Source organism: Capra hircus, chromosome 6 (assembly GCF_001704415.2).
Source record: "Capra hircus breed San Clemente chromosome 6, ASM170441v1, whole genome shotgun sequence".
Lineage (NCBI taxonomy): Eukaryota > Metazoa > Chordata > Mammalia > Artiodactyla > Bovidae > Capra > Capra hircus.
Genome location: NC_030813.1, coordinates 42,527,444 through 42,537,548, shown reverse-complemented (window position 1 = coordinate 42,537,548; position 10,105 = coordinate 42,527,444). Strand labels below are relative to the sequence as shown.

The window sequence follows — 10,105 nt, the reverse complement described above, 5'->3', positions numbered from 1 at the left end:
TCCTTGTAAATATTTAAATATAGGGTAGGTGAGCCTGGGTGTTGCAAATGTTAGCGCGGGGTTGGCAGCACTGCCTAGAAGACAAATAGATTCCTCTTGAGTTTCTTGGCTGGTTTGCTCGCAATTGATCTAACCGGTTATATCTCAGGTATCTTTGGATACCAGAGGGAAATTTCCTTTTCCAAAGGCTGCCGGTCCATCGAGGCCCCAATGCATCCTTTGCAGAGGTTATAAGTGGAATTGCTGAAGGCCAGAAACGGCTTTGGAGGGTCCTTTTCTGGGACAGGACCCTGTTCCCAGCTCGGCTGTATCTGGGACAAATGGGTCTACGGAGTGCCTAGAGGAGGTTCGAGAGGTCTACAGAGGAGGGAAGGCGATTCCTTTGAAGACGTTGGTTTGCGGCACTCTCTTCTTTCTTGGGTACTACAAAGAAATTGAATCCTGCTCTCCTCCCCTTCCCCAAGCCCAGGACTGGGGCTCGCCGGGCGGAACGCGCGGCCCCCAGGGACACACGGGGCGCCTTTGTCTGGAGGGTTGCGGCAGAAGAGTAGAGAAGCGTGCGAGAGTGGCCACCGTGGCTGGAGTTTGGACTAGAACTTTCTTCCGCCCTCCCTACGGGTTACGGTACTCCCGCAGCCCCCAACGCCGGCCCAGAAGCCGGGAGCGCCTAGGTACCGGGGGTCCGGCTCCGCGGCGGGCGGCGCACATGTCCGAGCACGCCCCTCCTTCCCCGAGCGGCGCGCGGCGAGGGGAGCGGAGCGGCCGAGGTAGAGGAGGAGGAGGAGGAGGCGGAGGGGAAGGGGCGGGGGCGGCGGGCGGGGAGGAGCCGCCGCGGGCAGTGGCCGGGGGAGGCGGCGGCGACTGAGGAGGAGGTGGAGGAAGCGGCGGCGCTCCCGCCCGGCCGTAGAGCGGCGCTGGGACTCACGCGGCCGTGACCCCGCGGCTCCCCGGAGGCCGAGCGCAGCAGCTGCGGACAAAGGAGCATGTCCGCGCCGAGGAGGGCGCGTCCTCCGGCCACCACGAGACTCCGGGCGCCGCCGGGCCCGCGCTGCGCTCCAGTCCGCCGGGACACCGGGGCGGCCCGCTAGGCCAGCGCTGCGTCGCTCGGCCCGCAGGCCCCGGCCGGCCGCCCGGCCCGCAGCATGGAACGGCCCGGGCGCCCGCGGGGCCGCCCGCCGTCGCCTCTTCTGCTGCTGCCGCTGGCGCTGCTCGCGCTGCTGGGCGGCGGGGCCGTGGCGCTGCCCCCGGGCTGCAAGCACGACGGGCGGCTCAGAGGGGCCGGGAGGGCGGCGGGCGCCGCCGAGGGCAAGGTGGTGTGCAGCAGCCTGGAGCTCGCGCAGGTCCTGCCCCCGGACACGCTGCCGAACCGCACGGTCACCCTGTGAGTAGCCCGCGGAGCGCCCCTCTGTCCTGGCGCCCGGTCTCCTCGGTCCCAGCGCTTTCCGTCGTGCTGCTTCTTTCTCGCAACTTGGAAGAGGGTCCCGTCGCCACCCCCGCGCCTTTGTGTGCATGGAGCCTCTGGCGGGGGTTGATGCTGGGGAACGGGGGGGCGGGGGGCTCGGCCCGGAGGCGTTTCTGTGGCTGGCAAGCGGATGTGTGTCCGCGTCGCTCCGCTAGTTTACAAAGTAAAAGTTTTAGGGTTCCCCCGCGCGGTCCCGGCGCAGTGCTTGTGAGCTGCGCGGTGCCACGTGAGGATGCGAGTAAACATGCAAGCGGCGGAGTGAAAGCTCATTCATCCTGTGCTTGGGCGGCAGGAAAACAGAGCTGGGCTAGAAGGGCCAGCCCTTCAGCTTGCACGTTAAGTTACTGGGACGCTAGTTTGCAGGATACTAATGCCACACAGGGACTTTGAACGCCCCTGTGTGTGATCTCCAAACTTCCAGACTGTTTCCTTTGCTTTTGCTAGCTGAGTTTTATTACATTAAAGAGCACCTTGTAAAATAAGAGTTATTTTTAAGGGCCCAGAAATATATTTGAGATGAAATTGTGCACCTTCGACCCCCGGTTTCTTGGGTATGAGAGCTTATCTTTAAAGCCGAGAACTTCAGATTTGCAAACTGGGTTTGTTGAGCCTTCCATCTCAAGGGACTTGATTTTCGGATTGAGTTTCCACCTGGAAAGAAAAATTTTTGGTCTCGTAACTCAGTTTGTGTTACGATTCACTGTCCAGTTTTACAAGCGTGGTTCTGCCAATTCTGGCTGAACCCTTGGCCCCGGTGACTTTTGATTTTATTTTCTGAACAATGAATTGGTTTGGGAAAGTTTAAAAGTGTTTCTAATGGGTATTTTGTCGAACTGAAATATGAGTCCCTCGGCGCTGTGTGCCTCTGTGTTGTTTTGGTTGGTTTCCTAAAAAAGAATCAAGGCTGCCACTATAAAAACATGAAGGCAAGAGGAACAGCGTGACCTGTGAAAGAACTTAAAATATGGTTTTTAATTTAGCCCAGAAATATGGTTTTTAATTTAACCCAAACTAACCCTAGCAGGATTTATGAGTAAGTACAGATTTCATTACTAACACCTTTGTTCTTCGTTTCCATTTGTTTGAATTAGGAAAGGTTTAACACAGGAAAATTGTGTGTGTTTCTGTTTATGGAGGCCTGAAAAAGGTAAAAGAGTTTTTGTTTTGTTTGATTCTTTTACCAACACTTGACCACTTGGTAGTGGCAGCAGCTGTATTTATTTCTTAGCCAGATTCTTTGAAGTGGAAATCTTGAGTATGGGCCCATAATTACAGTCTGGAGTCAAGTGGAGAAAACCTTTGTTTTGGAGATATCCCTTGCTACTCTGAAGAAATTAGTCATATATTTGGCTTCTGAATCAGTAGCACTTAAGCTGATTCAAGTTTAGGTCGATATTTCCTAAATTGTTGATTTCACAGGGGGGAAAAAAGTTGATATTGTAGAAAATAACTTTTCAGCATATGATCAAGCTATTTCATTGAATGTTAACAAACTGATTAAAATATGTGCCTTTGAAATGTCATTTTAATCTTTTTTTTGCACCTGAAAGCCCTTTAAAGTAAAAATAATACAATTTAGTGAATGAGAAGAATTATAATTAAGGATCAGATAAAGTTGATGTTCTGGATGAAGTTGGTTTCAGGTGTATCAGAATGGTGTGTGTGTTGCGGGGGGGGGGGTGTTCTGGGCCAGTTTCCTTGTTTTCCTAGAGAATAAATTAGAGGGTCATAGTAGATAAGTGACCTGCCCAAGTTCCCATGATAAATGTATAGCGAGGGGGTCTGTGCCCTGGATTCTTGCCCTGCAGTTCACATGCTTTTCATCTTCACTCCCTGTCTTCATCTTCTTTAGTTCAACACAATTTTTTTTTTCTTTATTAAATCGTTTCTAGATCATTGGCAGTGTGTTGAGGTTTGGACTAGGTGTTATTTTCCTAGGACTGTGGTAGATTAATCACTAGTTTGATGGTTTAAGACAGCAAATTTCTTCTCTCACCATTCTGGAAGCCAGAAGTCCAAAAGCAAGGGTTTTAGCAGGGCCATGTTCCTGCCAAGGCTCTGGAGAATCCTTGCCTCTTTCCAGCTTCTGACTTTCCTTGGCTTGTGGCAGCTCAATTCCAGTCTGTTTCTCTCTTCCTGTGGTGTTCCCTGTGGTGTCTTTCAAATACTCTCCTTTCTCTTATGAGACACCAGTCTTTGAATTTAAAGGTCCACTGGAAGTCCACCAGGCTCTTTTCTCAAGATTCATGACTTGGTTCCATCTGCAGAAAAACCCACAAAAACCAACTCTGTTTCCCAGCAGGGTTGTTTTCAGAGGTACTAGGGGTGAGAACTTGGACCTTTGGTTTTGGGGCACACTCACTTTTCAGTTCATACGAATATAGACAAAAACATTGTCTTTCTTCTCCAGGAACTCACAGAGATTTGAGGAGAAAGTTTCATGAAGTCTCAGGACAGTACGGTTAACACTGTAATATCAGGGAGCACAGTTAGCAAAAGGAACCCATAAGAGGGCAGTCGAGGTTGCTCTGGGGCATAGTGGGTGGGGTCAAGGATCTGAGAACCCATAGCCAATTTGAGAAGTATGAGAAAGATACTGTGGAGGAAATGGGATGAGAGCGGGGGAGTCCCCGGCAGGCCCAGTGTAGTGGAGATGCTTGAGGAGCTGTGCATTTGAAGTTGCTGGAATGTCAAGGACACTTGTCTAGTGCTTGGAATGGTGGTGGTGGTGGTGGCAGGGGTTAGGGGTGCTCTGGGGACAAGTCAAGGACAGGCAGGCTCTCTAATTCCTTCGGTGTGGCCAAACGTTTACAGCTGAGTTGTGATGTGGCTGCCGAGTGGGGGGTTGAAAGGATGGCAAGGATTGAAGTTTTCTTTTTCTTTGATAATGAAAAATAAGATTATTTATTCTTAGTGGATGAACTGGACTTCAATGTAGCGTAAAGCTCAGATCCTTCTGCTGCTGCTAAGTCACTTCAGTCGTGTCTGACCCTATGCGACCCCATAGACGGCAGCCCACCAGGCTCCCCTGTCCCTGGGATTCTTCAGGCAAGAACACTGGAGTGCGTTTACATTTCTTCTCCAGTGCATGCATGCACGCTAAGTTGCTTCAGTCGTGTCTGACTCTGTGCGACCCCATGGACAGCAGCCCACCAGGCTCCTCTGTCTATCGGTTTCTCTAGGCAAGAATACAGGAGTGGGTGGCCATTTCCTTCTCCGTCAGATCCTTCTATGATCTTAGTGAACAACGGTTATTTTCATAGCTGTGTTTCTAGAGAGGTTTGGCAGAAATCCTCAGCTTGACCACTCTTGTTCCTTGTATCCTATGTAGCCTTCTGCATTAAAGGATTACGTTTCATTTATTATTTTTATGCACAAACGGAATACAAATTTAACTGCATTAATGCTTTTGTTGGAAGTCTGTTTATTCCTGTGTTTCGTGTGAAATGCTCAATATTAAGTTTTTAAAATTCTGAAGACATCAGTGGTAGAAAGTTTCACAGATTTAGTCTTGGTCTTCCAATAGTTAGTGTTTTCCTGGTGATGCTACATGGTGATTGTAGATAAAGGTTTCTTTCTTAAAAAATTTATGATATGTTAAGTAACTTTGGAACAAAATCCAGATGTTTTTCGGACTGTTTAACAGACTAAAATAATGCTTGGGTTTGGTTTTTACTTTTATAAAATGTTACATTCTTTTGCTATCAGAGGACTGGTAATTGGACATCACCAGTGTATGCAGCTCAGCGCCAGGTACACAAAAAGAAGTGCTGGTGTTTGGAAACTTCAGTCTGGTTGGAGAGGGACAATTTGCATCGAAGCAAAGCAGACATCTAGGGAACAATCTCAGAATGTCTGTAATTAAGTAATAAATTCTGTACTGCTGATTGTTTAAATGCTTTAGGAAGCCTGTTAAGAGGAGAGAACTGTGGGTGGGTCCGTGGAGGCCTGGGAACGTATTAAAATTTTCCTGGAGAGGTTAAGACTTGAGCACGGCCTGAGGGAAGGGAAAGGTTTGGGTTTTGAGCTAGGGGAGAGAGGGCGCCCTGCAGTTGCAATGAGGCGTGGTGATGAATTGGCCCTGCTGAAAAGAACCATTGGTCTGTCTGTGGTGTTTCAAGCACCAGTCTGGTCGAGGTCAGTTTAGGGGAGTGTGTCCAAATGGGAAGGAGGAGGGGCCCAGGCTGAAGTCCCCTGGAGCAGTGGAGGGGCCTGAGAAGGAAGGAGCAGCTGGTGAGGTTGGGGGGCAGCAACCGGGGAGTATTTGGTCATAGAAGCCAAGGGGAGTTCAGGTTTGAAGACAGGAATGGAGGTGCCCCAGTGGAGAGATGCTGCGAGGTCGGGAACAGTAAGAACAAGCTGGACTTGACAGCTTTGGTGCCCTCCATGGGCCAGAGGCTGCAGGAGGCAGATTGGGGTGGATTAAAAGGAGATCTGTGTGAGGATGGTGGTGCTAGTACCTTGATGAGGAAGAAGTTTGGTGTGAGGAAAGAGAATCTTTGCATCCTGCTGAGTATAGTTGGGAATAGTTAGGAGAGGGAGAAATGGATGGTGGAAGGTGAGATATGATGGGAGCTGGAGCCCAGGTTGGGTGTTAGGCTTTTAGATGGAGGGGGGTGTTCCATCCCCAAGTGGTGACTGGAGGGAGCTCAGGCAAAATGGTGGGTGAGAGACCGCGGAGGAGGGCATGTGGGATGCAGAGGGCTTTGCTGCCCCCTGGCATTTATTTTCTCAAAGACCTAGAAGCAGAGTGCGGGAAGAGGGTGAGGAGATGGTGTGAAGAGAAAGTGAATGAAGAGTGAAGTGGCCCTTTTGGAAAGGACCTGGGGGTTGGAGAAATGTCACCCCGGTGGAGTGGTGTCCATTTTTGCCTTGTGATCCAATTCAGAGGCAGATGGTCAGCATTTTTTTTTTTTTTTCCTTCTCTTCAGCTGCTTTCAGCTTAGAGATGAGAACAGTGGATATTAGCCAGGCTGCTTCGCCAGGTGAGGATAACAGAGGACGAGAAGGACCAGGGAGATTTTAATGAACATCACGGACAGCTGCTGTGGTCTGAATTCATGTGGATCAAGGTTTTTATCATGAATGAAAGGTCTTCTCTGTAGCTATATTTTCCCATTCTCAGCACAGCCTTTTTTCCCCATCCACATCTTTTGAGACACTATTAATATTGTACGCACAACTCTGAGTGCTAGGGATGGCTCTGAGTGCTAGGGATGGCTAGAATAAGCCATAATTCTTTCATCCGAGGATCAATAATATACCCAAATTCTCTGCTTGTCCCCTGAGCAGATTTTTATGTATTTTGCCTCCTGTATGCCTCGGCTAAGTTTGCCAGTCTTGCCTGATGCCTCTTTCCTGGTAAAAATCTGGGTCCTCATTAATCTAGCCCAGTTGCTGTGGACTCTTGTGTGCCTCTTCCACCGCTCTGAACCTTCTCTAAACTTGGGAAGTGCTTCTTATCTGTGCTCTTGTGTCACTTTATGGGATACTTGACGAGTTCCTAAAGCATTTCCTGTCAAAGGAAGGGCTCTGAGACCTCAGTGGGTGGGAATGTAATCACTCTTAATTGATAAGAGTAATGCCAGCAATGATAGGACTATATGGTGGGAGGTCAGGACAAGTGGAGCGATGTGAATTCAAAATTTTACCCTTTTATGGCCAGTGAGAACATTTAGGTCAGCATTTCATGGCTGTTGGGTCCCCGATTCAAGAACAGATATAAATATGGGCAGTTACGTTTGACCCACATCATCTTATGTGTATGGTAAGCACACATTGCCAACATCCATTGGATCATAGAAAAACCAAGAGAGTTCCAGAAAAGCATCTACTTCTGCTTTATTGAGTACGCCAAAGCCTTTGACTGTGGATCACAACAAACTGTGGAAAATTCTTAAAAGAGATGGGAATACCAGACCGCCTTACCTTCCTGAGAAATCCGTGTGCAGGTCAGAAAGCAATAGTTAGAACCAGACATGGAACAACAGACTGGTTCCAAATTGGAAAAGGAGTATGTCAAATATATTGTCACCCTGCCTATTTAACTTCTATGCCGAGTACATCATGAGAAACGCTGGGCTGGATGAAGCACAAGCTGGAATCAGGATTGCTGGAGAAATATTAATAACCTCAGATATGCAGATAGCACCACCCTTATGGCAGAAAACGAAGAAGAGCTAAAGAGCCTCTTGATAAAAGTGAAAGAGAAAAATGAAAAAGCTGGCTTAAAACTCAACATTCAAAAAATGAAGATCATGGGATTCGGTCCCATCACTTCATGGCAAATAAATGGGGAAACAATGGAAACAGTGAGAGACTTTATTGTCTTGGGCTCCAAAATCACTACAGATGATGACTGCAGCCATGAAATTAAAAGACTTTTGCTCCTTAGAAGAAAATTATGACCAACCTAGACAGCATATTCAAAAGCAGAGACATTACTTTTCAGACTAAGGTCCATATGGTCAAAGCTATGATTTTTCCAGTAGTCATGTATGGATGTGAGAGTTGGACTGTAAAGAAAGCTGAGCACCAAAGAGTAGATGCTTTTGAACTGTGGTGTTGGAGAAGACTCTTGAGAGTCCCTTGGACTGCAAGGAGATCAAACCATTCAGTCCTAAAGGAAATCAGTTCTGAATATTCTTTGGAAGGACTGATGCGAAAGCTCCAATAATTTGGCCACCTGATGTGAAGAACTAACTCATTTGAAAAGACTCTGATGCTGGGAAAGATTGAAGGAGGAGCAGAAGGTGACAACAGAGGATGAGATGGTTGGATGGCATCACCACATCAGTGGACATGTGTTTGAGTCAATGGACATGTGTTTGAGTCAATGGACATGTGTTTGAGCAGGCTCTGGGAGTTGGTGATGGACAGGGAAGCCTGGTGTGCTGCCATCCATGGAGTCGCAAAGAGTCAGACACCGACTGCGTGACTGAACTGAACTGAAACATGTAAAACAGTGTTTTGGCAGGTTGATCAGAAATACTGAAGAATTTTGGGCGGACTTAGGCATTTGGTCTATGAATGCAAGTCTTGGTGGTGGTGGTGTAGTCGCTGAGTTGTGTCTGACTCTTGGGACCCTGAGTAGCCTGCCAGGCTCCTCTGTCCATGGGGTTCTCCAGGCAAGAATACTGGAGTGGATTGCCATTTCCTTCTCCAGGGGGTCTTCCCAACCCAGGAATCGAACCCTGGTCTCCTGCATTTCAGGCAGATTCTTTTCCAACTGAGCTACAAGGGAAGTGTTTTTCCAATCTGGTGAAGTTTTGCATGACCCAGCCCCTGAATCCTGTTGCTTTTTACCTGCTTTGGAGTCCTCCAGCATCGGGAGTATTTGATGAGGAGATGGTGGGTTTGGCAATAAATCAGAAATAAAATACTAGAAAGAGACATAGGAACTTTCCAAACCTATAAAGGTGTTTGTTTGTTTTTTTTTTAAATAGGCAAAAACAACAAAGTAAAAACTCCTGAAAGTACTCAGAAAACAACACAGGGTGAAATTTCTTAGAGTTGCATGTAGGACTTCTTTTCCCTTCCTATTTAGTTGTGTCTCTGAAAATAGTTGTTTTCTGTATTGGCTCTCCTCCTATGGAGGAATTTTTTTTTTGTTTGTTTAATTATAGCAGCTCTATTCAGCTGTGTCGAGTCTTAATTGTGGCACACAGGATCTTCGTTGCATCAGGCAGATCTTCTGTAACAGAGCACTGGCTTCAGTAGTTAAGGGCTCTGGTGCCTGAGGGATCTTAGTTCCCCTGCCAAGGATCAAACCCGAGTCCCCCGCATTGCAGGGAGCATTCTTAACCACTGGGCCACCGTGGAAATCCCTCACATGGAGAAATCTTAAGTGCAGAGAACATAACTAATTCATTGTTGTCAACATTTTTCTCAAAAACAGATGAAAATATAGAATACAGAATTCTTAAAATTTTAGTAACTTATTAAGTCAGTTTTTTTTTTTGCCAAAATTAGGAAGCTGTAGATGCAGACTTGCTCAATGAGTTTTTAATAGTTGCCTGACTAAATTTGTTTTAATAAAATTTTTAATGCTTTATGGATGGTTTAGCTTGTTTTTATGTTCACACGCAGATAATTTTAGTCTAAAGAGGGAGTTTTAAATTAAGCAGTCTCTCCCAAGCTTTTTTTTTTTTTAAATTTTGCATGTGTGGTGAGGGAAACTCCTGCATGTTGGGACAGAACAGAGCTGTAGTGGTCACCCCACAGAAGAGACAGGTCTGTCCTGGCCACTAGTAGTGCCATGCTGATGTTTACCTTGCAAATATCGGGCATTTCACTCAGGTAACCTTTTCTTGTCCTCAGAGCCTGAAGGGAGTAAATGGAAGGGGTTGGTATAAGAATCATCTAGGACTTCCCCCATCCCCCTGTGCCCACCTAGCTTCCCCCCAGTACCCTTTGTCTGCAGGCTGCAAGCCCAGGTTTAAATCTGCTTTCCCACACACAGCAGGGGCCTTCCAAAGGCCAGGCTTTTGGTAATCACTCTTCTCTAGTGGCTGTCTTCATAATTCCTATCCTAGTTTTTCAAACTGCTTGCTTTTGTGTTTGCTCAGCAAATAGTTATTCAGTGCCTACTCTGCCTCTTGTCGACGTAATTTTCGGTGGGCTTGTGTGATGGTTTTTGGCTGT

At 47.5% G+C, this 10,105-nt stretch overlaps 1 protein-coding gene across 2 annotated transcripts in view; it reads left to right on the top strand.

Moving 5' to 3' along the window:
• Nucleotides 852–10,105, top strand: part of ADGRA3 (adhesion G protein-coupled receptor A3) — a 129,743-nt gene continuing 120,489 nt past the window's right edge. Inside the window, exon 1 of one of the 2 annotated variants that reach the window (XM_018049336.1) lies at nt 852–1,381. In XM_018049336.1, the coding sequence (XP_017904825.1) occupies nt 1,143–1,381 (239 nt within the window). In that variant the 5' untranslated portion in view covers nt 852–1,142. The remainder of the gene's footprint in view (nt 1,382–10,105) is intronic. The other variant, XM_018049337.1, reaches the window with a different exon arrangement.